General features: G+C 51.0%; 13 protein-coding genes across 13 annotated transcripts; 6 read left to right on the top strand and 7 right to left on the bottom strand.

Annotated features, from left to right (window-relative positions):
* Positions 1-192: 192 nt before the first annotated feature.
* On the bottom strand, positions 193-1,137 carry N7458_006865 (uncharacterized protein; the record flags this gene model as incomplete). The annotated part of the gene is made up of 1 exon (XM_056910247.1): positions 193-1,137. The coding sequence occupies one exon, from the start codon at positions 1,135-1,137 to the stop codon at positions 193-195; it is 945 nt and encodes a 314-aa protein (XP_056765951.1).
* Positions 1,138-2,615: 1,478 nt separating this feature from the next.
* pbs2 (mitogen-activated protein kinase kinase PBS2) lies at positions 2,616-4,551 on the top strand (the record flags this gene model as incomplete). The annotated part of the gene is made up of 2 exons (XM_056910246.1): positions 2,616-4,091; positions 4,153-4,551. The coding sequence occupies 2 exons, from the start codon at positions 2,616-2,618 to the stop codon at positions 4,549-4,551; spliced, it is 1,875 nt and encodes a 624-aa protein (XP_056765950.1).
* Positions 4,552-5,398: 847 nt separating this feature from the next.
* Positions 5,399-7,175, bottom strand: N7458_006863 (cytochrome P450; the record flags this gene model as incomplete). Its single annotated transcript, XM_056910245.1, has 4 exons — positions 5,399-5,591; positions 5,679-5,842; positions 5,909-6,019; positions 6,087-7,175. 4 exons carry the CDS (start codon positions 7,173-7,175, stop codon positions 5,399-5,401), a joined length of 1,557 nt encoding a protein of 518 aa, XP_056765949.1.
* A 1,475-nt stretch (positions 7,176-8,650) lies between these two features.
* N7458_006862 (class I SAM-dependent methyltransferase) lies at positions 8,651-10,257 on the top strand (the record flags this gene model as incomplete). The annotated part of the gene is made up of 10 exons (XM_056910244.1): positions 8,651-8,677; positions 8,752-8,804; positions 8,896-8,952; positions 9,017-9,046; positions 9,102-9,143; positions 9,201-9,314; positions 9,371-9,396; positions 9,455-9,641; positions 9,713-10,141; positions 10,200-10,257. 10 exons carry the CDS (start codon positions 8,651-8,653, stop codon positions 10,255-10,257), a joined length of 1,023 nt encoding a protein of 340 aa, XP_056765948.1.
* Positions 10,258-10,906: 649 nt separating this feature from the next.
* N7458_006861 (sulfotransferase family protein) lies at positions 10,907-11,686 on the top strand (the record flags this gene model as incomplete). The annotated part of the gene is made up of 1 exon (XM_056910243.1): positions 10,907-11,686. The coding sequence occupies one exon, from the start codon at positions 10,907-10,909 to the stop codon at positions 11,684-11,686; it is 780 nt and encodes a 259-aa protein (XP_056765947.1).
* Positions 11,687-12,033: 347 nt separating this feature from the next.
* glr1 (glutathione-disulfide reductase GLR1) lies at positions 12,034-13,822 on the bottom strand (the record flags this gene model as incomplete). Its single annotated transcript, XM_056910242.1, has 3 exons — positions 12,034-12,467; positions 12,520-13,352; positions 13,431-13,822. The coding sequence occupies 3 exons, from the start codon at positions 13,820-13,822 to the stop codon at positions 12,034-12,036; spliced, it is 1,659 nt and encodes a 552-aa protein (XP_056765946.1).
* A 1,115-nt stretch (positions 13,823-14,937) lies between these two features.
* On the bottom strand, positions 14,938-15,150 carry N7458_006859 (uncharacterized protein; the record flags this gene model as incomplete). Its single annotated transcript, XM_056910241.1, has 1 exon — positions 14,938-15,150. One exon carries the CDS (start codon positions 15,148-15,150, stop codon positions 14,938-14,940), a length of 213 nt encoding a protein of 70 aa, XP_056765945.1.
* An 895-nt stretch (positions 15,151-16,045) lies between these two features.
* N7458_006858 (SMP-30/gluconolactonase/LRE family protein) lies at positions 16,046-16,807 on the bottom strand (the record flags this gene model as incomplete). Its single annotated transcript, XM_056910240.1, has 1 exon — positions 16,046-16,807. The coding sequence occupies one exon, from the start codon at positions 16,805-16,807 to the stop codon at positions 16,046-16,048; it is 762 nt and encodes a 253-aa protein (XP_056765944.1).
* A 1,050-nt stretch (positions 16,808-17,857) lies between these two features.
* On the top strand, positions 17,858-18,289 carry N7458_006857 (PaaI family thioesterase; the record flags this gene model as incomplete). Its single annotated transcript, XM_056910239.1, has 1 exon — positions 17,858-18,289. One exon carries the CDS (start codon positions 17,858-17,860, stop codon positions 18,287-18,289), a length of 432 nt encoding a protein of 143 aa, XP_056765943.1.
* Positions 18,290-18,548: 259 nt separating this feature from the next.
* Positions 18,549-20,459, bottom strand: N7458_006856 (dihydroxy-acid dehydratase; the record flags this gene model as incomplete). Its single annotated transcript, XM_056910238.1, has 4 exons — positions 18,549-19,236; positions 19,302-19,726; positions 19,780-19,991; positions 20,045-20,459. The coding sequence occupies 4 exons, from the start codon at positions 20,457-20,459 to the stop codon at positions 18,549-18,551; spliced, it is 1,740 nt and encodes a 579-aa protein (XP_056765942.1).
* A 206-nt stretch (positions 20,460-20,665) lies between these two features.
* On the top strand, positions 20,666-21,475 carry N7458_006855 (SDR family NAD(P)-dependent oxidoreductase; the record flags this gene model as incomplete). The annotated part of the gene is made up of 1 exon (XM_056910237.1): positions 20,666-21,475. The coding sequence occupies one exon, from the start codon at positions 20,666-20,668 to the stop codon at positions 21,473-21,475; it is 810 nt and encodes a 269-aa protein (XP_056765941.1).
* A 2,085-nt stretch (positions 21,476-23,560) lies between these two features.
* Positions 23,561-24,179, top strand: N7458_006854 (uncharacterized protein; the record flags this gene model as incomplete). The annotated part of the gene is made up of 3 exons (XM_056910236.1): positions 23,561-23,903; positions 23,986-24,050; positions 24,123-24,179. 3 exons carry the CDS (start codon positions 23,561-23,563, stop codon positions 24,177-24,179), a joined length of 465 nt encoding a protein of 154 aa, XP_056765940.1.
* A 381-nt stretch (positions 24,180-24,560) lies between these two features.
* N7458_006853 (Amidohydrolase 2) lies at positions 24,561-25,577 on the bottom strand (the record flags this gene model as incomplete). Its single annotated transcript, XM_056910235.1, has 1 exon — positions 24,561-25,577. The coding sequence occupies one exon, from the start codon at positions 25,575-25,577 to the stop codon at positions 24,561-24,563; it is 1,017 nt and encodes a 338-aa protein (XP_056765939.1).
* Positions 25,578-25,706: the final 129 nt, after the last annotated feature.

The following is a 25,706-nucleotide window of genomic DNA, read 5'->3' as shown; positions in this document are numbered from 1 at the left end:
CATGCCGTATTCGCCTTGCTATACACTTGTGATTCATAGCTATATTCTGATATCCAGCTGAATGTGGTACCTTATTTACTCCTTCGTCGCTAAACAATTATGTACTTATACCTTGATTCCGGCTTCGACCCTTGCCATGAAATCCATATCATAGACCGGACTAGTGATTAAACCGAGAAAAGTCAGGTGTTCTCAGAGACGGCTGCGAAGGTTCGCCTGTTTCTTGGTGGTAGCTCGACTCGGGTCGGGATTGACATCCCAAACATCCTCACCGGCCCAAAACTTCTTCACAGCCTCCCAATACCGATTAGGATCTTCCATGACCAATCCGCAATGTGGACCTCGTTCAAAAAGCACCTGACCAACGGAGTATCCCCGATTCTGAGCATCTTCAAGATGCAACTGCACATCTTCCCATCCTATTACGATGTCCTCTTTGGAATGGATAAACAACCGCCTCGGCATCGAACCAAAAGTAGAGGGTTCATTCAGGACGTCTCGCAGGTCCTTTACGGCGCGCGCCAATCCAGCATGCTGGAATCCATTGACTACGGCCAGTGCCGGGTACATAACAGTATTACCCAGGAACTGTGCAACGGGGGTCTGTGGCACAGATACCCGAGTAGCCGCATACATTCGAGCGAATGTATCGTCGCCAGGGCAGCAGTCCAAGATGATAGTGCGAAGATTAGAGAAGAATATTGCGCCACGGTCGGGTCCTGCCTTCATCGAGAGCGCGAGTTGACTAGCAATGTTGCCACCACCGTGGGAAAATAGATGGAGGAGGATGCCGCGCGGGCGACTATTAGGTTTGGCCGTGTTTTCGACATTCTCACGACCCACGATCCGTCTTATGGCATCGCGGGCGGGTTTCAGATTGGCACGTATCCATTTGAGTGGTCGGAAAGCCGTGTCGGACACACCTGTTGTTATCAAGAGGAGAGAAGATGTTGGAAATATTTCCTGATACTGGGCCAGGTACTTGTTGATACGCCGAGGGGTCGCGCCGCCGACCCAGGTGCATAGGATCACCAGGGACGGCGAAGCAGTATCTGGGAAGGTTTCAACAGGAGGTTCATAGAGATGAATAGTTTCTCCGACCGCATCGAAGCACTCCAACAGCGTGTCAGACGTCATGGCGACCGGGTAATTGAGGTCAACGTGAGACTGACTGTACCTGGCAGGCGCGGGAAGGGGAGAGAGAGGCTCCACGTTGGACCCCCCACGCGGGGGGCTGGAAATGTCAAAAATGTTCCTCGGTCCGTGCTGCGGTTTCTCATGTGAGCTGTCGTAAGCGTAGAGCTAAATTATGCGTGTCATCGCACACTGTAAATATTGGCCAATTTGTGCTTGAATATCTGGACGGAGTCACGGAATTGTGCACGTCTCTCAAGGTGCCGGATACCACGGGATGATTCGTGGTGGTCCGATTCGATCCAGGGCGTTCTGAGCCTCCAACGGGAGTCCCCGATCAGAGTGGAGCAACCAGAGTCAACGACTCTCGCAGGACGGGCATCTCGGCCTTTCCGGCCGCAAGTGGATTGGAGACTGTGGACTGGATGTGGATGAGCACTACTATACCAACGCCCGACCCTCAGCGACGAGAAATTGAGTATTGTGTTTCACAAAAAATCGATTTGAAAGGTGGCGTTACTCCAACACCCCCCATGTTCAGGCAAAAAGGCCCAACGAATTCATTTGGGCCGAACGAGGTCAGGACTGTGCAGTAGTTAGGCCCTTCTGGGAAAGTGAGCCGGATCGGCGCATGTCCGCAACAAGCGATGGCGATAGAGCCCCCGTCAAAAATTAAAAGTCACGATTGGAAACAGCTCGGCATGTTCCGGGGCGAGGCTATTCGAGCGTCGTCAGATAGAAACAGGCCCCGCGATAGGATGATGATCGAAGCACGGCAGGAAAGCAACAACGAGGCAGCGAGATATTATTCCTTACTCCGCTACAGTAGTAGTCAACCCAAACCTGCTTTTGGCCTGGTTGGGCCCGCTGATTGGCTGGTCCGCCCGCCCGGTTGAAGATGTGAATCCCGTCGAAGAGCAAGGACACATGCTGTTGAGTGTTGACAGGCCGTCGATCGAGTCGTGCAGTGACGCAGGAGGAGAAAAACAGGGCTGATGATGGAAGGATTGTCTGCAGGCCGGTTTCGAGGATCAAGTTCGAAGCCGTTGGTCATGGATCATGAGAGAGAGAGAGGGAGAGAGAGGGGCGAAGCCGCTTGGATGGTACTCCCCACACCTTATCTCTCTCTCTCTCTCAACCTGACTTTTTTTGATGGGCTGAGAACGTGGCTTGACTTTTGGGCTGGAGGCAACTTGGACCGCTGACTTCAGTCTCTTTTTTCTCTCCCCCAATTCCAGTCCCCCAAATTCTTGGCATTCTTCTGGTTTCTGCCCCTCTCTCCCGCAACGCCCATTTCCTTTACCTTCAACTCTCCAACTCCATCTTCTCTTTCTGCACACTTCTTCTACCACCCCTCTGGACTAGCGCCGCCGACCGGTGCACACCGAGTCCAAAACGGCCTCCTCGCACCAATTGCACCGGCCCTTGTCGTCGGTTCGACTCCCTCGTCCCCCCTAGGCCCCGATCCTGTGCGAGATAGCATGGACGCCGATCGCGATCCCCCCGCGGAGAGCCCACGGGGCGACTCCAGCTCACCGAGCCTCGAGCCTACCTCGCCTGCTGCGCTGGCTCACAATGCGTCGACCCCCTCGCTCCAGCCATTCCGCGATCCTTCCGCCGGCATCACACCGTCCTCCACGCCCTTGGGCCAGATCAACGCTGCGCGGCGCGGCGCGGGGACCCCGCCACGTCCGCAGGCGTCCATGAGTGCCCAAGGCGTTGGGGGATTGAACCAGGACATCATGGCCAAAATGAAGGCTTTCTCTCTCTCCCGACAGGGCGCTCCACTAGCACACGTTGCTTCTACAGGCACAGTACCAACGGCGCATGAGGCCGGCGCTGGCGGGGCCCTCGCCGGGCGTATGCCGCCAGCCGCCCGGCCCAGCAATAAGAATTGGGCCTCATCCCCCGCGATCACGGCTTCGGTGTCTAGTTCCGCGTCTCCGCGCCCGGGAGGTTTGGCAGCAAAGCGCATGAAACCTGGTCTTAAGCTATCCGATGTGACCGGCGGGCTGCCAACGCCCGCACCGAACGGGACGGAGCAGAAGAAGGAGGGAGAGCAGAATGGGGTATCTGTGTTCAGCAAGTATTCCGAATTTATCGACACGAAAGCCGGGACATTGAACTTCAAGAACAAGGCAATTCTGCATGGTGGTGGCGTCGAGTTTTCATCAGGACACAGTTTTAAGATCTCGTTGGACGAGGTCGATCGATTAGATGAGCTGGGCAAGGGCAACTATGGTACCGTCTACAAAGTACGACACAGCCGCCCACACCTCCGAAAACCTGGCTTGGGTTTGAGTGGGATTGTTAGTCGCCAGCCTGGGCAGGATGAGACCAGTTCAGCAATTGGACCTCTCGATAATCTTTCTGGTGTGATCATGGCCATGAAGGAAATTCGGCTGGAGCTGGACGAGGCCAAGTTTGCACAAATCATCATGGAGCTGGACATTCTACACCGCTGTGTCTCGCCCTTCATCATTGACTTCTACGGCGCCTTCTTCCAAGAAGGCGCTGTCTATATGTGCGTGGAGTATATGGATGGTGGGTCCATTGACAAGATCTACGAGGGTGGCGTGGTTGAGAACATCCTGCGCAAAATCACCCTTTCCACTGTCATGGGATTGAAAGCGCTCAAGGACGAGCACAATATCATTCACCGCGATGTGAAGCCTACCAACATCCTGGTCAACAGCCGAGGGCAGATCAAGATTTGCGATTTCGGTGTTAGTGGCAATCTAGTCGCTAGTATTGCCAAGACCAACATCGGGTGCCAGAGTTATATGGCTCCTGAACGAATTGCGGGCGGCGGTATGCAGCAGTCGGGCGCCCCGAGTGCCGGGACATATAGCGTGCAGAGCGACATTTGGAGTTTAGGTCTGTCGATCATTGAATGTGCGATGGGCCGGTATCCTTATCCACCGGAGACCTTCACCAACATATTCAGTCAGCTTCATGTAAGTATCTATTTGATGGACTCTGTTCTGATGGGTCCGTGAGCTAACATCTTCCCACCAGGCAATTGTCCACGGCGAACCCCCCACTCTCCCCGACGAGGGATTTTCTGAAGAAGCACATGCATTCGTCCACGCTTGTCTTGACAAGAACCCCAAGAACCGACCTACCTACAACATGCTCCTCCGCCACCCTTGGCTGGCACCTCTGATGCGCCCGCCAACGGAGGCTGACGCCGAGTCCGCCTCCCAAACCTCCGAAGCCCCTGCACATCGCGAAACCCCCTCCTTCTTGACAGAAGACAGGGAAGTTGCGGAATGGGTCCAGAAGCAGCTCGAACGCCGCAAAGCCGGCCTCTTGCACGACGCCAAGAAACCAGCCCTGCACGCTGTGGCTCTTGACAAAGTCGCCACTAGTCCCATTTACGACGGAGAGCCGCCCATTCCGCCGCAGGCAGACTGAACAACCTGCCACCCCGCCTTGTTGAGACTGTGCAATCCTTCTCATTTTTTCAATTCGCTCAAATCTATCTCATTCACCCCACCCCGATGATCCCACGGCGCAGGCGCCGTCTCCAATGACATACAATGACTGTCTGTTGATACATGTAGCAACTCGATCTGTTGTGAGCCCAACTGCACATCTAGCCTGCCGATTCATCAATTTTTGATTCATTCTTCATGCCACAAAACCGTGTGTGTTGGCTGGCTATCCATTTTGTTCATTTCCACTGTATTTGAGCGTACTCCCGTCCTGGCCCGCTATCATTTCGAAAGTTCGATTTGTGGGAATTGCGGGATTGTCATTTTGTTGGCTGGGGTCTACGCTGCATGAGATACATTACTTTGATCGTGCCGAGCATGACGACATGCTCGTGCAGTGCGGTTTGTTTTAGCGCCAGCTCATTTGATGCCATATTACATTTGAACCCATTTTGACGGTGTTTCTTTATGATCTGTAACTTAGTCGAATCTTTAACTCCTCTGTAATCATAAGAGACTATTGAATCCACGTAGAGCTGCATTCAAGTAAATCATAGAGAGGCTCGAAGGAGTCAAGAAATTAAATACTCATCAAGGACCCTCCTCCTCCTGAGTAACTGCTCGACCATACCTCGCCCTTCGTTTGTGCAACAACCCCGTGTATCCAGGGCCTGGCAGTATGCTGACCAGATGGATGGGTATCAACCAGTACCACGCCTTCGTTAACAGTCATAAAACGATTCCAATCACATCAAGAAACGGCACCAGGCACGCCCCCGCAAATCCAATTATCGATTAAATAATTATCACTCTCGAAAAAAGACATGTCAAGAACTCGCCGAGCCCGGCCTTCCATTCCACCCCGTAATCAAAGCGCGAACACCCTGACTTCCTTTCCTGGGATGACCATTGAACATGTCACGCACGACACGGACATCCTCAAAGGTAGTCTTGTATAGCTCCATTTCGAATTCTCGGAAAATAGTGGCGATGACTAGGAGGATCTCGGCTTTGGCGAGGCTGTGGGTGGATGTGAAATTAGTGCACTGCCCGACTGTATTTCTCTAGCATGGAGATGATGAAAGGGGAGGGAATGGGATAACGTACGGAATACCGATGCACTGTCGAGACCCTTTGCTAAAGGCCACCAGGTACTTTTCCAAGCGGTGTCTTTCTGTTAGATCCATCCATCTTTCTGGGTCGAATTTGTCTGGGTTGGGGAAGATGTCGGGGTTGTTATGGAGTAATAGGCTTGTCATGCCGACCGGCACCTGGGATTGGGGTTAGGTGGATTGATATCAACGGGCTATGGGTGAATATATGTAAGGTTAACTTACCCCGGGAGGAATGACCCAGTCTTTATACATCATAGGTTGATCAGGCGAGCTGCGTTGAAGTCGGGTTGCAACGCCGAAGGAGACTCGAAGACCTTCCAGCATTATGGAGGACTAGAATTATATGATTAGCGTTCTATAGTTACTTGCATAAATTCAGTCAAAGAGGGAACCAACTCACCAGGTAAGGCATTGCCTCATAATCCGTCAAAGTAGCCGTCCCATCAGGATCCAACCGGTTCAATTCCTCCCGCAGTTTCTTAAGCATGTCTGGGTTACTCAAGAGATGGAAAGTAACCGTAGTCAAATTCTTCGCCGTCGTCTCTCCACCAGCCGCGATAACCGTGAAAACCTCCTGGCTCAACCGATTGGCCGACTTCTCTTCAGGCGGAAGGTTGCTTTGCAGAAGAGCATGGAACAAGGTACCCTTGGGTACTCCGGACTTATTTCCAGATATTTCGTCCGCATTCTGACTGTCAATCACCAAGTTGGCCAGACGGATACTTTCAGCCTTTTGGTCGAGAACAGGGCCGATATCCGGGTTGATGCTCAGGACGAGCCAGCGCGGGAGAACCTCAAAAAGACCCATGAACCACTGGAACTGTTTGAATTGCATGCCCGCACGCACGATAGCCTGGATTGTCTTTGACCACTGGGGGGTGAAATCGGGATCGTCGAGGTAGTGGAATGAGTTGCCCATGGTGTATTCGACGACTACATCCGTGGTGAATGCATTGAACGCATGGTACATATGGAGTGGGGCGCGTCTATCGATCCATGCGCGCATTCCATCGCATAACTTGTCCACCATGCCGCGCAGCATGGGCTCGAGTTGACGGATGCGCTGCTGAGAAAAGAACGGGTTCATCGGTTGGCGTCGTATCCGATGGCGACGATAGTCGACCGTGCCGAAGGCTGATGCGGGGGCTCCAAACATGCCGGTCAAATGGAGGGACTTGTTCCGGGGTGCTTCGCGGGAGTACAGCACGTCGTAGTATTCGGGATCGTTGATGTGAAGCTCGTAGGGACTGATTCGGACGATGGGACCATATTTGCGGTGCATTTCGGCGATTTTAAAGGTGTATTCACCTTCGAGGTATGAGTCGTAGTAGAATTCATACCACATGGTTAGGGCCGCGATTTTGGGGCCCGGGATATGGGCAATCGGGGAGAGCCATAGTCGTTGGATCGCGAGACCGATTACATAGATGACTCCTGCGATTCCGAGAGACAGCACGAGCTGTGTGACAGATACATGCGACCAGGCCATGGCTGATAGGAGAAGCCTCCAAGGCCCAAAGGGAAAAGGAAAATGATTTCGAAATGCCGAAGCAGTGCAGCAGGGGGGGGGGGGGGGGTGGGCATGGGAAATAGGACAGTTCGTCTTATTATTTGGTTGTCAGCTCCGCGATCCATGCGCTAGTGCTCTTCTCCACTGACACACGTTTCTTGAGAGTCAAATGCGAATATTATTATTATTCCTTTTTAGACACTATTCGGTCCAGGAACCAAGTCTTATTCGTCGAGTGTAGTTCGGTTGAGCAACAGAAGCGAAGTGTATTTGTAACGATGGCCCGAGGCATTGGGTTGCAGGCCTGATTGGGTGTGAACAATGGGAAATCGACATCGAAATCAAGAATCATTATCCTCATGCAGAGGTGTTTTGATCTTCCATTGTTGCACCTTCGTCACGTCAGATCCGTCTGAGTGGATCGGGGGGATTTGGAGGCAATCGCTGGATGGGCGAGCTACACGCCCGCCTGCGTTAGGGCCGGCCCAGAGTTCTTCCCGCTCTCCCCGGCCCGTTTGGTGGATGATGATTGGTGCTGATCAGTGAACGAGGGAGGGGGAGGGGAGCACGAGACTAACTCGAGTGGGATAGATGTGGTGTGTTAGTCTGTTCCCAGCACTTGTCTGGACTCGATGGAGTTAGTCGCTGGATCCAGCCAGTCTGGACCGGCTGATGGTCGAGGTCAACGCCGTCGAGGATCCAATGACCATCCGAAAAGATTACACCGTACCGAGATCTTTCCAGGGTACAGTCCTTGCATTGATACCGCACTGTGAAGTATATATACTAATAGCAGTAAATAGCAGTATATTTACGCCGTACTCCGTACTCCATCGACTCCATCAATTTCATAAATTACCCTGCATTAATACGTACAGTCCGTACTTTGGACTGTTCCCACGCGCAGATCCACTCTCCGCTCCCTCTCTCAAGCTCCCCCGTTCGCTCTTCTCTGCTGATTACCTCCGTGCTGCAGGTGTCCGCCCACCCTTTTCAACCACCCCCTCTCGTCGTCGCCCCCCCCCCCGGACTCGACCTTAATATCATCTACCTCATTTAGTCCTCCTATTGTTTATTATTCTCCGTTCGCATCGACGTGCATTAAGTCATCGTTTCGTTTGTGACCCGCCACTGGGATTCCTTCCTGCCTGTGCCTAGTGGACCCCTTGGCTACACGAGACCCAGTCCACCAACGGGCCAAAGTACACGGCCAAGTACATAAAGGGTTCGTGCCTCCGATCCTGCTTTGAGTTTACGCCCTAGCGTTTGGGCCGTGTCTGTACTTTTGACACTTGAAAGACGTCTGGATTTGCGGTCCGTCGTCGATTCTCCAGCCCATTAAAGCAAAGCTTGCCGTGTTGACGTTGGAGAGTAGTGTCAATCTTCAACACTCAAAGATCTGAAGCTCAGCTCAGTGTCTTTCCACACCTACCCCCCTCCTCCCCTCCTTCGCCATGGCGGAACCCGAGGCTATTGCGGTGGTAGGCTTTTTTTTTTCATTTTTATTGTTCTCGCCAATCAAGCTCACTGTATCTGGCACTAATTAATCCCTCAGGATCCGGACACGTACGCCCTCGAAAGTACCTACTGGCCTGACGACTGGCAATCGTAAGTGGCCCAAGTAGCGACGGCAAATTCTAGTCCGGCCGAGAGGTGCAATTTTTTGGAATGAAATCTCACCCCCTCCTCCGTCTTGCAGGGAAACCACCTCCATCGGATCGTCTATTTATCGAGGATTGATCGAGAATGGCAGACGGTAAGATGCTCATGAAATCCAAGCCAAGATCACTGACTAAGCATGTCTGATTCCTGTCTTCCAGCTACCAAGCACTTCGAAACGAGGAGTACCTGTATGCCAGCAAGTTTGAAACATCATTTCGAATCTTCTCTAATAGTATCTCGCAGCATCCCGGCGGATGACGCGCAATTCGAAGCATATGAAGCTGGGTACGTACTGAACCGTCTCCCCACGGGATGCGGAGCAATCAACTCAATTCCTCTTAGACATCTTGTTGCTCTCATTCTAGAGTCCAGTCATGGTAACCCATTCTTCCGGTCCCCTGTTTCATCACCGGAGCACATTCTGGACATCGGTACCGGAAAAGGAACCTGGGCGATGTAGGTGTCAAGCCCGCCGATGACAGCGAATTCCAGTTGCACTGACCCGCCTCTAGTGATGTTGCCGACATGTTTCCAAACGGTAAATTTCTTCTGGCTCACGCAATCCTCAAATCTTCTATTCATCTAATGCATATTAGCCACCGTCCGTGGAGTCGACTTATTTCCTCCACCAGTCTCTTGGGTGCCCCCCAATTGCGTGCTTGAAGTCGACGACATCCAGCAGGATTGGACGTGGCATGAAAAGTTTGACCTCATCCACATGCGCATCATGCTCGGATCGTTCGCAGAGGGAGAATGGGATCGTGTCTATAAGCAGTGTTATGAGTAAGTTGGAGGAAAAACCGGACATGCAGTCCACCCGGTACTGAATGGAATAGCTAATGGGTGGGACACAGCAACTTGAAGCCGGGTGGATGGATCGAGCAACTAGAGGTTAGCCCGGTGATCCAAACTGATGACGGCAGCTTGCCGCCCGATAACATCTTGAACGACTGGGGCCCGAATGTCCTGGCCTGTGGCGAACGGGCCGGTCGAAGCGTCAACACCTTCGACCAGATGACCAAACGGATCCAGAGTGCAGGATTCACCAATGTCCATGAGAAGCTCTACAAATGGCCTATTGGACCATGGCCCCGCGACAAGGAACTCAAAGAGGCGGGCATGGTCAATCATCAGCACTGGAGTTCTGGTCTGGAAGGCTGGGGCATGTGGCTGCTCACCAAATTTGGTGCGCCCCATCCCTGGAGCCAGGAGGAGGTCCAGGTTTATTGTGCTCGGTTGCGGAATGAGTTGATGAACCCGCGTTTCCACGTATGGCACCGGGGGTAAGTAGTGATTTCTATCTTGATCTTTTGACCTGATTTGGCTAATTTGGATCTGCAGACGGCGCGTATGGGCTCAGAAGCCCCTGGACGGCAGTCCGACCCGGACGAATAAATGACCACCAGGATGAGATTGCTCATTACACCTTTTGTTTCCTTGTCCATGTATCTCAGCACGGAGCCTCTATGAATAACCTATTGCACTGGATGAAACAGTCTCAAAATGAACTACTTTTACCATGTTCCAAGAGTGTAGATTGACGAATCTGCCAGGCCAAGAATGCTTAGAACTCTGCATCATAGGGTGCAATATATTGTGAATGGTCGAGGGTCAATTGCAGAACGAGGATCTACATGATCAACCCCAGCGTTCATGGAAGCCAAGGATCGCCCAAAACCCAAAAATGACTAAAATAAGAAACAAACTCTCTCTCGACTGCTCCAAGGTTAGCCTTAGTCTTCAAGTGTGGCTTCCCAAGGTTCCTTCCCGACCCATGACCTCACCGCTTTCCCACTCAGACCAGGCCCCCAACCCCATTCCCATCACCATCAAACACCCCGTGAAACAGAGACAAAAAGTGATTTCGCTGAATCAAATCGAGTGTCTACCTTGTCCTTCTTTTTGTTGCTCACCAAAAGAAACCCAATCACCCAATCGGGCGGTGGGGAACGTGACCATCAAACTGCACTGCCGTCGACCGCCACAACCGCCTTGGAACCAAAATCCTGGTACCTAACACCCGCCCATCGCCCATATCAACATCAACAATGGGCCAAAAGCCCTCCGTCCCACGACCGGGCACAAAATTCCAAGTCATCGGCGCAGGGCTCCCACGCACCGGCACCGCATCATTCAGCAGTGCGTTGGAAATTCTCTGCGATGGACCCGTCTTCCATTGCGGTACGCAAGCCACGCTAGGCCCGACGCTCCAAATCAAGCAATGGATGGAGATTCTACGCTGCTGGCTGGCTGGCAGCGAGTCCGATCGAGAGATTATGCTCCGCGTCTTGAAACGCCAGTTGGACGGGTATGCAGCTGTGACTGATTCCCCCGGAGCCCAGTTTGTCCCCGAGTTGATGGAACTGTACCCGGATGCGAAGGTGATATGTACGATCCGAGACCCTGTTGCGTGGGAGAAGAGCATGGAGCAGGTTAGGAATGCGACTGTTCCTTGGTACCTCCATTTAGTGCTTTTGCCGTTGCCCGGGCTGATGTATTTTATTCCTTATTTGCATCTTTTGGCGGCGCAGTGGGAGAAGTTGTACGGCGAGGCTATTCCTACGCGTCACACTTATGATCGACATATCGCCTGGCTGAAGGAGGTGGTTCCTGAGGATCGGTTGGTGTTTTTTGAAGTGACGGAGGGTTGGCCGGCTTTGTGTGAGGCTCTTGGAAGGGAAATCCCCAAAGATCGACCATTCCCACATATTAATGATGCTGATGCCGTTGATGAGATTTCTAAAATGCATATTCGACGGGGTCTTACTCGTTGGGTGGTGATTCTTGCAGCGGGTACTGCCACTGTTGCATGGGTTCTGCATAGATAGAACGGATTTTCGGACTGGGTTAGAATGAACTGCAAAGCTGCATGATGAAGTAACTCATTCAATAAACAATAACTATACATAGCATAGTATCAATTTTGACTACTCAATTGCGCATATCGATTAACGAGCTACGCTAGCATTCCATAATTACCCCTCGCAAACACCTCAAATCCTCGGTTTCACATGTCTGATCATTCATCGAACTCTATCGTAGGCCTCAATTGGTCAGATTGAGTGGAAACCAGGGACTGACAGTCATTATGAACGATATCTTCAGACGATATTCAGAATTGACAGAATTTATTTTATCGCATTGCGAGATTGACTTTATTCTTATCTATGAAAATTTACCGCAGAGTAACCAGCTCCTCGGCGCTAGTCGGGTGAATCGCCACGCAGCTATCAAAGTCCTGTTTGGTAGCGCCCATCTTCACGGCGACACCGAAGCCCTGCAGCATCTCACCAACACCAAGACCAAGGATGTGCAGACCAACCACCTTCTCGTGGGGACCGGCGCAGATGATCTTCATCTCGGTCGGGTTCTTAGCCTTCTCCTCGGCTGGCATAACGCTATAGTACATGGCAGTGAACTTGGTGTGATAGACCTTGATCTTGTCGTCGCCGTAGCGGTGGCGGGCTTCAGGCTCGGTGAGACCGATCGAGCCAACCTCGGGGTGGGAGAAGACGACGGTTGGGATGTTCTCGTAGGAGAGCTTGGAGGTCTTCAGCTCAGGAGGACCAAAGACGCGGTTGCCGAGTTGGCGACCTGCTGCAATAGCAACTAGAGCATAAGTTAGCTTGTTGTTCTTCCAAATGTTAGGGGGTGTACGTACCTGGGGTCAGCTCAGCCTGGCCGGTCACGTCACCAAGGGCGTAGATACCAGGAACCGAGGTGTTCTGGTACTCATCCACAATGATATGGCCGCTAGGGTTCAGCTTAACTCCAGGAATGTCCAGTTGCAGGTCCTCGACCTCCGGAGTGCGGCCAACGGCCCAGAGAACCTCGTTGACCTCCAGCTCGGAGCCGTCATTGCAGATCAGCTTGATCAGCTTGTCCTTGCCCTTGCCGTCACGGATGAGCTTGATCTCCTTGAAACCTTGGTACTTGCGGTGCAGCTTCACACCAGCAGCCTCGTACCGATCGGTCATGGTCTTCTGGATCATGGGATCGAACTTGCGCAGGAAGTGCTCGCCACGGATGAACATGTGCGTCTCGACATTGGTAGCGTTCATGACACCGGCCAGCTCGACGGCAATGTAGCCAGCACCCACGACGGCAACCTTCGGGGGCAACTCCTCAATCTCGAAGAAGCCGTCACTGGTGATACCGTGCTCGGCACCGGGCACGGTGGGGAGGCTCGGCCGACCACCGGTCGCAATCAGGATATGAGGCGCGGTGTAGCGGGTAGTGGTGCCATCGGGGAGGGCGACCTCAATGACTCGAGGCTCCACGAAGCGAGCGCGGCCGTGAACGAGGTCAATGCCTTCCCGGTTCCAGTTGCGCTCGTAGGCACCATTGAGGTTTTTGATCACGGCATCGCGGGTGTCCTTGAAATGCTTAAAGTCGATCTTGACGCCCTCGGGGATTTCATAGCCGTAGTGCTTGGCGGTCTCCAGAGTCTCGTTCACAGTCGCAAAGTTCCAGGTCATCTTCTTGGGGACACAGCTGAATGCTTCGGTTAGCCTTTGAAAGGGGGCTCCTGTCTAACGAAAACAGCAGGACGATATGTGAACTACTACATACCCAACGTTCACGCAGGTGCCGCCAGACCGGCCACTCTCGACAATCAAGGTCTTTGCCTTGTACCAACCCGCGGCGCGACGGGCGCTTCCGCTACCACCGCTACCACCACCCAGGACAATGTAGTCATACTGTTGAACCTCGACAGGGGCCATTGTGGAGGATTCCTTGCTTTCGGAAGCAGGAGACGATGAAGAGAAGTGCCGAGAGATTGAAGACAGCCGGGAGCCGGGATTATTCGGTGTCGTCGCAGAGGAGCGGTTGATGGTCGCCAGAGTTTGGGTCACGGTCGGCCGCGGACCAGAGTGAATGTGTTTAGTGACGGGGGACCGGGTCAGGACAGAACTGCGAAGGCTGATCCTGGATGAGGGGATGCGAAGGGAGCGGGAGAGCATGGATAGGAGGAAGGAGGGGGAAAGGGCCGGAAAAGATGGCGGGGTATGTACAGGAAAAGCAGGGTAGGGAAAAAAGAGCTGACAAAAAGACGGCAGTGACGAGTACGATATCGGCGATTGATACGCGCCGCCGGGGAACTCTCAGAGCCTGGTCTGGTCTGGTCTGACCGGAGCGCGGAGACCACGTGATGACAAATCGAGTTCGATCACGGCATTTGATTGATAATGAGGAGAGCAGTAAGTTAGATCGAGTCGTAGTATGTATACACTAGTAGTGGTATGCATTTCATTTTCCTAGACCTCTATGACGAGTCGTATACCCAATGCAGCAACGTCGCTTCCTGCATATGATTTGACGGTTGCATACCTAACCTCGTCATACAGGCTCAGCACCTTGATCTTCGAGATCACCCATGTAATGATGAAGATGGGATCACGTTGAATAAGAAATTGAATTCTCATCTCTAAGATTGCTCTAGGTCTTAGCCTTACCTGGCTCCTTTTACTGAGGCAAGGCGCATGAGGTTGATTAATCATCATCGTCCACCACAAGGATATTTGATTTGGAGGAACAGTTAAGAGAGTATGAGATTATTATTGGATCGAATGATAGGCAGCAAAATACACAATCCTGATATGAGAAGAAGCATAGATGGTTCAAATCGCATCAAATGCGGGGAAAGCTTCATTGAGCTAAAAATCGTTGAGACTGAAGGAAATAAGAAAGAATGTGGTTGTGCAGTCGTTTCGAGAACACACGAGAAACGGTCTCATGGTATCTCGATTTAGGTCTGAAAGAGTGTTCATAGCAGAGTAAGAGGTAGTATGCCATATGCCGTGATCGACAAGATAGCTGAGGAGTAGTAGGTTCCGACAAACCATTCAACTTGATGGTTGAGATCGAGTTGATGATGTGCGAGGTTCGAGTCTGGAGGGGGTTGAGAAGGGAGCTTCAGATTGCATGAGTGCGTAGGCTTGGAACAATAGCCCCCCTTATCATATCTGATATCCTGCCATGGACGACAAGGAAATCAGAGATATTTCCTTTCCTGCCTGGCTTGGTAGAAGCGGATTCCCTCGACGTTAGGGTCGATGGGGAGAGCGAAGCGCGAGGACTAAGATGTAGACATAGGAATGTTTGGCAATCCTCGCGCGTCTGCGGCGACTGGTGCGTCGCATGCCAGTTCGCTAACAAGCCCATATTGCGACTGGGCCTCAAGCGTGCTTGCCGGATTCGTGCTGTTGAGTAGCATCTTGGAGGCCTGCGAAGACCGAAGGCGCATCTGCGAGAGGACTTGTAGGTGATACCCGGCTTGTAGTTGAGACATGAAGTGCTGCGTGTTTCCGTATAATGGTCTGGTCGTGGTTGGTGTTTGGCTGTGGCGTTCCAAACAAACTCGACCAGATAACTAGTGGTTGTATGCGATCACCGCGAAAGAGATCAAGCAAATGCAGAGCGGGATGTAGACGCTGCGATCCATGTCGGCTGGGTTCTGGGTGGAAGAGCGCTTCTTCATGACTTTGTGCTGATAATATATAGGAGATGTAGAAGAACAGGTGAAGAGGGATAAGTCGAACAAAGGAGCAGATCGTATACTTGTACTTGGTTGAGGGACGAGGGAAGAGGGGGGATTCAAGGCGGGGCGGGGGTGTTTATTTGGGGAGAGCCAATCAGCGCCGATCACCTGTTTTTTGGAGGATTAGCTAAGCGTTGGGCCTCAACAAATGGGCCATCACAGGAAGCCGATTGGCTGATGGCTGCCTGAACCGATTGCACGGGATACGTGGACTCTCGCACAGGAAAGATGGTGGTTTCCTGGGCGTCCTGAGAAATCAACACGTGAGACACTCCACGCACACCGCTGGAAATGGAGCCCCGTCAAATGATCGGATACACTGGAGCCAATACGGGCCACTCGGTGGACGCTCTCTGTCTGCACAAAGGCCACTATGTCAGCCGTTAACGCTTACATTCCCAGAGCCAATAACCTATGATGGAGCATCTTATTATTGACATTTTTTGCAACACTGAAGCCTACGGGCGATTCTAATTCTTTCCTCCTGATATCCGGCCATCACAATGCCAATTCACTTTCAGAATACTCGCAGTTTCATCTCAACGATGTATAAAACTCTAGACGCCGGACCCTCCCAAGTCAAATTCGTTGTTGACATTCCTTTCGGACTATTGATCTTAGCCCATAGTTCTCCATTGGGCCGGTGCTAAAAGATCTTGCCAAGAGTCGAATGCGCCACGAACAGATTCCCCTCAGAATCTAGTGCCAGCCCATCAGGTCCCCCGATACCGTAGTAGCTCGCAAATCGCCCGACACGTTGAACAGAGCCGTCGGGATGGAAGGGTACATGCCAAATAGAGTTATCTCTGGTCATTGCGACGAACAGCGCGGTTTCATTGAGATTAAAGACCAGACCGTTTGGTGATGGACCATTCGATATAATCAAGTCCAGATGGCCTTCTAGACTCAATCGATACACATGTCCCGTGGGGTCATGAAGACCTGTCATGCCTTGGTCGGTGAAGAAGATGCTACCATCTGCCGCTATAACCAAGTCATTTGGTCCCTTGAATCGCTCACCGTGGTATCTCGCCGCCAGGGGTTTTAATTCGCCACTATGGACGTCCAGTTCCAAAATGCCTTGCTTGAAATCGGCGATGACTATCTTTTGATTTGACGGATGCCAGGCAAGCCCCGTTGGTTCGCCGTCATATTCGATTACCAGGGACCATTCGCGGGTATTCGTGTCAATCGAAAAGATCCGTCCATAGGGAATGTCTGCAAGGAATAAACGGGCCATTCCTGGTACGAACACTGGGCCCTCGATGAATGAGTCGAGGAGTCGACCGAGTTTCTGGTTGATCGAGTGATCAGATGTCCTGCCACTGTGTCGAAACTGGGCGGGCATCGTTGACCACACCTTGGCCTCTAGAACGGTAACGGTGTCTTGCTCCGTTTGATTGGCCATGGTTTGTAAAGTTCTGTGGGTTTTATGTGAAGCAGAAATCTCAAGCCAAAAGCTCAATAATAGAGAGGTTGATATAAAATGGTCTCAAACCTTGGCCCTATAGATCTGGCAACCAAGCGGCTGAAGAATCAGACCTACCGTGGACGACGATGATCGAAGTCGCGACGGGATACATCCGAGGCGGATTTACCCCGGGCAAGCGGTTGACGCCCGCTGGGTGCTGAATCAACGGTAGAAACTATATTCATGTCCAAGCGGGATGAGCTCGTCCCTTGATTCTCAACTCGGAAATTGTTTCCACCTTGCTGTACGAACCATAATTGATGTATTCTTGAAAATTTTTCGAATTGAAAGCTCCTGTTATTAAACCATCGTCGACACCTCTCGCAGCGCCCATCAAGCCGAATGATACAACTGAAGACCATAGTCTCCAATTGAAGACTGAACTTGGCTCACCCAGGTTTTTCAGTCGGAAGATGTTGACAGGTTTCTTGGTCCCTCCAGCCATGACGAATGAATGACTTCAACGAAGTATGCAATGATTAGATTTGTAGACCGAAGGTGATTGAGCAAGGACAGGAGACAGTAACTCAGGATATGCCATGGAATTTATAACCCATTGACTCTAGTATTTTAAATATAGATGTAGAAACTAGGGAAAGCGGAGTATCAACTCGCCGTAAAGGTAAATCTGGGGTAGATGGAAGAGAGGAAGCTCATGGCTCCACTCAGACTCCAGTCAGCAAGTCGTGCGGAGAGGCTCCGAAAGTATATGTCATGCTATGAATGGCTTTCGAGATCTAGCCTCAAGCCATGGAAAGACTGTTCTGATTGCGAGGATCTTATAGGCGCGCTTTGATGTTGGCAATCAAACTCTTGCCACTTGGTGATCGGGTCCCATCCGTTACGCGGATGTGCCCCGCTTGCGCCGTTGAGGGAAGTTTCAAACCAACGTCGAAATTATTCCTTCTGGGGCCATTTCTTCCCACCTCACTTTCCAAGACTTGAAATCCTCAAAACCCAATTCAGTATCTCAACCCACCATCTTCCATGGAAGCCACGCTCAGTCATGTGGCGAGCGTTTGGGCCCGCCAACGCAGCAATAGTCCGATCTATAATCTGCTCCTCGATGAAATCAGTATCTACCATGCCGAAAATGGCCTGATTCGCGCCACACTACCTTTACGCCAGCTTCATGTCAACTCCAAAGGCACCCTACATGGCACATTGTCAGCATGTGTGGTAGACTGGGCTGCGGGCATGGCAATTGCATCGACCGGCCTCAATGCTACTGGTGTTAGCACGGATCTATCTGTTTCTTATATCTCGACCGCCCAAATTGGAGATATACTCGAGATTGAAGGGAAGATTTTGAAGATTGGGAAAACGTTGGCGTTCACTACAATTACCATCGGTAAAAAAGTCGGGGAAGAAACCGTGAACGTCGTGCAGGGCTCGCATACCAAGTACGTTAGGCAGTGATTTGGGGTATGAGAGTCCACCATCCTTCTATCACCGATGCAATGTATAGCTCTTATTATAGACAGAATAGAAAAGACCCGGTGAAAGTGAATTATACAGGCCTGTATGTTTAAACGGATTGAGTCTTATTCGGTTGCGAATTTCTGGGATTATAATCTGGAACGAATCTTCTATTCTTGTGTTTTCCCTAGTCACTGAAAATTCTCTACATGAGGCGTTGCGTTCACATATACCATAACATTGTCTACACTTAGGTCTCCTAGGAGCCCGTTGCTGTCAAAAAAGCAAAATCAGCCCCCTCATGAGCCTGATTCACCGTCCTCTCATAGAGACCACGGTATCCTCGTCTGGTCTCGCGATCTTTCCATGTTGAACCTCCGTCTCCTTCGATCTGCAGCTTGCGTTGTGCGAGCCTGGCCAAAAGCTCGGCCGAGTCAACATCGAGTCTCAGAATTCTCCTTTCTGCATTAAACTCAATGATATCACCTGTCTGAATGACTCCGAAGGGTGAATCAGGAATTGCAGATTCGGGTGAGACGTGTAAAACAATGGTACCACCTGCAGTTCCTGACATTCGCCCATCCGAAATACGAAGCATATCCGTAACTCCCCGTACCGCTAGCTTTCGAGGAATGGGGATCATCCCCGCTTCAGGCATTCCCGGGTTACCGATGGGACCAATGCCTTTCAGTACAAGAACTGACTCTTCCGACACATCAAGATTCGGATCATCGAGTCGCAACGCAAGGTCGCGAGGGTTCTCAAAGACAACTGCAGGTCCTTTGTGATATAGGAGCCGCTTGTCTTTCGATGCAGCGGCTTTGATAACGGCGCCGTCAGGAGCAATGTTCCCTCGGACCACAATAAGAGCGGAAGATGCATATAGAGGGTTGTCCAGTGTACGGATAATAGTGCGTGAATATTCAAAGTCCCGGAATGGACTTTTTCTAGGACCTCACCGAGTGTCTCCCCACTCATGGTCTTTGCTGAAAGATATAGGAGAGGCTTCAACCTGTGAAGAAGACAGAGCATTCCGCCTGCATTGTGGAAATCGGTCATATAGTTGTCGCCGCTAGGCTTGAGATCAACCAGTAAAGGGGTTGTACGGCCGATCTGGTCCAAAGTTTTAAGGGTAATTGTTCCCTTGATATCTGGATGGCGATTCACAATAGCCATGAGATGGACCATAGCATTCGTCGAGCCCCCAATAGCCTGCAAGACAATTGCCGCATTGTAGAATGACTCGACCGAGAGAACCCTTTGCGGGCATTTTTGGTGTTGGGCAGCGGCAACGGCCATCTGACCCGTCTGCTCCGCTATACGTAGCCTAGCAGCGGAAACAGCAGGCGCAGAAGCTCCTTGTAAGGGCATCAACCCCAGGGCTGCTGTGATACAAGCCATTGTGCTCGCGGTACCCATTACACCACACGTGCCAATCTGCCTCAATATTAGCAAGTCTCCTATCTCCCGATCGAGAAAACTATACTTACTGTCGGTGCTAGCTCTTCGTTCATCTCCATGATCTCCTCCATATCGATTGAACCGGCTCGGTAGGATGCCCAGTTATTTCGGCAATCCGTACAAGCGCCAATACGCTTACCTCTATGACTTCCAGGCATCATGGGACCTGTCAAAAGAGGAAGAATTGGTTTATTGGCAGATATGCCTCCCATGATCTGTGCTGGGACCGTCTTATCACAGCCTGGAATTCACCAATCAGCGGTCAATTGAGCAGGAGGGTCGATTTGTACATACCGCCGATCATGATACAGGCATCAACTGGCTGTGCCCGGATCATCTCCTCCGTATCCATACTCATCAAATTACGAAGGAACATACTGGTGGGATGCGAGAAGCCTTCATGCAAGCTGATCGTGGGGAAATCAATGGCTATGCCACCTTGTAGATGAATCCCCCGTTTAGCTGCATCCATGAGTTGGTGTGCATTGCCATGGCAAGGATTGAAGCCAGAGCCTGTATTGATGATTCCGATAATTGGACGCGACAATGCATCTTCTGAATAGCCTAGAGCCTTTATGAAAACCTTCCGCAGAAAAAGTGAGAAGTGGGCATCTCCGTACGATGTCAGCCCCTGCCGCATCCCTGTAGCTGAAACGATCGGCTGCTCCAGGTAATAATCCTGATTGACGGGTCGCTCATCTGTCATCATGTTCGATGGAAATGTTTCAATGTATCCGACAGAATTAGAAGCATTGCATGTGGTGTCCGGGCTGTTTTTAAGGGTCGCTTCCCAATAGACGGAGGGTTATCCGCACGCGCGGATGTCATCCGTCTCCAGGTTCTTTACGGACGGTACTTAAAGGCCGCCTTCGTGGTTATTGGAAAGATGATCATTCAAACCAAACAAACACCACCATGTTGAGCCTCAAGGGAAAAATTGTCTTGATCACCGGCCTCGGACAGACGACTGACGAGGGCTGGGGAATTGGTGCGGCCATTGCTGTGCAGTTCGCTCGCCAGGGGGCTTTCATTTTTGGCGGAAATCGATCACTTTCATCCGCCAATCGTACCAAAAATCGCATCGAGGAAGAAGGCGGTGTTTGTGATGTGGTAGAAACGGATGTCACCAGCTCGAAGTCTGTCAAGTCTCTGGTCGAACAATGTGTTCAGAAGTACGGCCGCATAGACATTCTGGTGAACAATGTGGGTCGCTCCGAACCCGGATGCCCTGCTTCCATGTCAGAAGAGATCTGGAATGCCCAGGTCGATATCAACTTGAACAGTCTCTATCTCACTTGCCATCATGTCTTACCTGTCATGGAAAAGCAGGACACTGGCGGCGTGGTAGTGAATATTGCTAGCATTGCAGGTTTACGATACATCGGCAAACCACAAGTTGCATACTCGGCCACTAAAGCAGCTATTATGCAATTCACCAAAGCGACAGCCATCATATATGCGGACAAAAGAATTCGACTCAACACTGTGGTCCCCGGGCTGATATATACGCCCTACACCCGAGCGCTGGCTCAGAGATATTCTCCCGGTGGAGATGAAGAAGCTTACATGAAGAAGCGTGACGGTCAAGTCCCAATGGGAAGAATGGGAGATGCTTGGGACGTGGCAAAGGCAGCTTTGTTCTTGGCTTCGGATGAGGCGTCATACATCACGGGCCAAAAGATTGTGGTTGATGGTGGAATAACCGCCTCGACAGGGCGTGTATGAACAATTTACATTACTGTTGGCGGATGAAGGTTAAATGTACTTATGACTGACCTAAAAGACCCGAGACCGAGCAGACCATCCTTCGATGGTTCTGAATTTCAAGACTTGCTCTCAGTCTACTTTCAGCACCATTTCGTTCTTGCTCTCTGTTACGTAGAGTTGGGTTTCAGTTCGGGGCAGAAAAAAGCCTCGTGTCATCCAAGCTGACGATACTAAAAATCAACATAGAAATGCCGTGCTCTGACCCCTCGTCCAGAATTAGCGCAAATTTATATAAAACATTTTGAAAACCCTCACTCGGGATTTGAACATTACGCATTATATCAAGTAGGGACAGGAAGTGTGCTACGTTGGGATTATCCTCAGAGACTCAACGTGGGAATTCGTTGCACATATCCGTAAAAAAGAGGTTGGAATCCGCACCTCGAACATGCAGCTAAATAAGGGCCGTGCCTTGTGGACTCTATTATCCACGGATATTCATCGACTAGTTAGTGTACGTCGGACCAGCCATGTCCAGAATTGTAACTAGCAGCGATGTATGGGTAGTGGTTTGCTTGATTATCGCCTATACCTTTTCACCTTCATCCACGCGGGCCTTTCTCTTCTATCTTTGGCTGTGATTTCGGTCTTTCTGCCCACCATCGTCAGGGTGCTCGGATACTCGGGCGCAAAAGCCAATCTTATGACTGTTCCAGTTTATGTGACGGCCTATATCTGTCTCATCATTAGCGCCTGGATTTCTGACTTTACGTAAAACCGCAGTCTCCCGATATTTGCAGGAGGATGTATCTCGGGGGTGGGGTACCTTCTGCTGGGGTTGCTGCATGATCATTATACCCGTTATGCGAGCACATTTTTGATAGTTGTGGTAAGTCTGACCATGACTGGAGTTGAGCCACCATTAAGCTCGGATCACCATTGCTAACACACAGAACAGGGAACATACATGACATTCCCTATTATTTTGGCCTGGATTCCAAGCACATTCGCTAGTGACACGAAGAGTGGCGTGGGAATCGGAATTGTCATTGCTATCACCCATGGGGTAGGAATTGCAGGGTCTTACTTGTACCCCAGCAAGAATTCTCCGCAATTTTTTATGGGCAGCATGGTGTCTTGCTCGTTATGCTTCGTGGCATGCTTTGGTGCTCTGTTGATGGCCTACCTCCTCCTCCGCGAAAACCGGGCCCGCGATCTTCAGCATGGAAGACCGGAAGATGGCGCGAATATTGTAGCACACAGTGATTCGGACCCTAACTTTCGATATACGCTTTGAGCCTCGATACTGCGTCGTCACTCAGCAGGAAGTATGAATTGTTTGTCTCGATGATAAGAACCGAGATGTCTAGGTGGTAGATCAAAAAAGAAGGGAGAGATTACGTACTTGCCAAAACAGAACAATGAACAAGTTGTTGGGAGATCGATGTCAGTTCCTGGCCGTTAGAAGATGAAACAATTATCTGTCTAACGGGTATATCGATGGCAGTTACCATGATATATTAATTTTTTTTTTTTTTTGGTAATTGAACGAATGTAGTTCATGGGGTAGTGTGTGGATAGAAAGAACAGTGAAGGTGCTTGAGACATAAAGAGTTGTGTATGGTCAGCAATAATGAGGGCGTTGGTAGATGTATTACCAGCCGTCTGAGGAGAAATACAAGGCAATAAGGCATCAAGCATTCTACAGTAATCAGGCTCAGTACGTCATGTAGCCAGATCCAGAGCTCCACGTGATCGTCGGCCCCTGCAGTAGGCTTCGCGCCATGCCTTAAGATTTGGACTCATACCAGTGTGCTCTGGGATAATCATATCCCTTGGCAAACCGAAGCCAGGTTAAAACACGATCCCATAATCACTCAAATGTGACCAGGGAACAATCAGCAACTTCTAGGATGGCTGCCTCGCGGCCTCACCCCTGGCGAGGCACGACACGCACGAGCGGTCCTTGTTTACCGGCCTGCCCACATTCAGGAGCATCGGGAATGTAAGGGGATATACCATCCACCTAGTAACCATCCAATCAAGTCCGTCACGGAACACCCCCATGCCAACGTAGAATCAAGTGTCTAGCCTTCCTGGCCAATGGAGCAAGGCACTTCGCACTCCTGCGTAGCCCTTCAAGGTGCCTGGCTTCGAGAGTTTCCCCGAGTATACATCAACCACCCATCCTCCCAGACCCCCAATCGCCTTCAAGTCTTAACAGTTGCCACTCAACTATACTATACACCCCCGTCGACATACAATATGCGTGTCTCTACTTTCATCGTCGCTCTCGCGACTACTCTGGCTGTTGAGTCGGCTGCGAACAAGATTAACATGTCTTGCCTGTTCGCAGCCGATCGTACCGGCATGATACAGTACCCTTTCTGTTGTCGTGACATGAAGCCTGCGAGAGGCAATCCAAAGGCGAATGAGGCCCTGGATTGTGAGTTTGTCTGGCTCTGGTCTTGCTGTTTTCTATCAAACCAGATGTATTCGAAGATGCTAACAATATGTGCTTGCCCTAGGCCAGCAATTGACCGAACCTCAGCTATGCGAGGATCAGTCGCGTCCTGCTTGCTGCTATACTGTTGTGAGTGTGCTTGTTATGTTTGTTGCTTAACTTCGAAATATGTGACTAACAGTACTTTGATGTTCTTTCCAGGGCCCCAAGAAGATTTGTACCTCGCACGTTATCTTCCAGAATGCCGAGGACGTTTGAGTTGGAAGGTTGAAATGAGGAGACTCGTGGTCGCGTTCATGAATGTATGTTATCGTTCAGTTACGACGGGCAAAGATGTTGTATGCGAGCTTATTCAATGTCAATACTGTCCCCTGAGAAAATATGGAAGAACATATACCGGAATGACAAGAATATCTCACATGCTAAAATATTTACGAACGTGCTCGGTGACTGCGAAAAGAGGTCATGCTGAGATGAATTCAGGAGATGGACGAAGTAACACAGGAGGACCGACATGGCCCCAAAAGCAAATGGATATAATGATGCTCCAACAATCAAACGCCACACCGTAATGCAGGATAATGCTATGTACAGCTGAATCTCATAAAGAAGCAGCAAGTGGAAATAGAGGTGTCGAATTTAATTCGAGTTGACATCCAGCATCCGCTCAGTATTCCGCCTAAACAATTTCTCCGCCAACTCGGGATCGTGAATGCAAAGGTCTAAGCACCATTCGGTGAACGGGCTAATGTCGACACCAGTGAAGCGAGTGTGAGGCCAGTCCGTGGCGTATATGACCCGGTCCGGTGCTGTGGCCAGGAACTCGCGTGCCATCGCCTTCAGATCACGCATTTGTCGGTCTTTTGTGAGTCGATAAGGCGCGGATATTTTGATGTAGGTGTTTCCGGCTCGGAGTAGCGAAATCAACGAAGTGAAGCCAGGGAGGTTGTATGGATCGAAAGGGATGTTGCTTTTGGTCAAAGATAGACAAGATAGCTCGGGGCTTCCGAAATGGTCGATGCAAATGGGGACACCAAGACGAGGGACAACGGTCTCGAGCATGGGTACCATCTTCAGCGGGATGTAGACCTCAATGATCCAATTCCGAGGGCGGGCAATTTCAGCATGGCGAAGTAATGTCTCTTCCAGCTCGCTTGGCTCCATCACCGTTCCCACAGACTGCAGGTTCACTCGAAGGCCACGGACTCCAACTGCGTGCCATTCGTCCAGCGTCTCTGGTTGGATCGTGGCAGGGTCAACCACCACGACACCGCGTCCACGGGAGGGACCGAGCTTTTCAAGAGACGCCAATAGGCAGGAGTTGTCAGTTCCATAGATAGATGGCTGAACAAAGACCAAATTCTCGACGCCCAAGGAGGACTCGAACGAAAGAGCGTCAGCCAGGGTATGAACCTCTGGTTGATATACTGCCGACGGAGAGACCGGAAAACGCTGAGGCTCAACGACATGCATATGGCTGTCCCATGAACGAGGAGGAAGCCTCTGTCGCAAGGGTAAACTAGATGTTGTAGTCGTAGTTGCTGCGGCTGCCGCATGAACCGCACGCTGGTTAACCCGAGTCGAAGGCCCTGCGGTGAGTGATATCCGCGGGGGTCCTCCGAGTATAGCAGCATGAGGCTGAGGTGATGTCAGCATCGTGAAGGAGAATTTTTATATCAGATTAAGGCCGCTCGAAAGGACCATCTCAACAGAGCGATGAAGGTGAGGCCCGAAGCCCTAGGGGGGTACAACTCACAAATGAGCAAAATCTGATGCTGGGGCTTA

Source organism: Penicillium daleae (genome assembly GCF_028827525.1).
Source record: "Penicillium daleae strain IBT 16125 chromosome Unknown utg000006l_segment0_segment0, whole genome shotgun sequence".
Taxonomy (NCBI): domain Eukaryota; kingdom Fungi; phylum Ascomycota; class Eurotiomycetes; order Eurotiales; family Aspergillaceae; genus Penicillium; species Penicillium daleae.
Note: the sequence above shows the minus strand (reverse complement) of the source record. Positions and strands in the feature narration are given on the sequence as shown.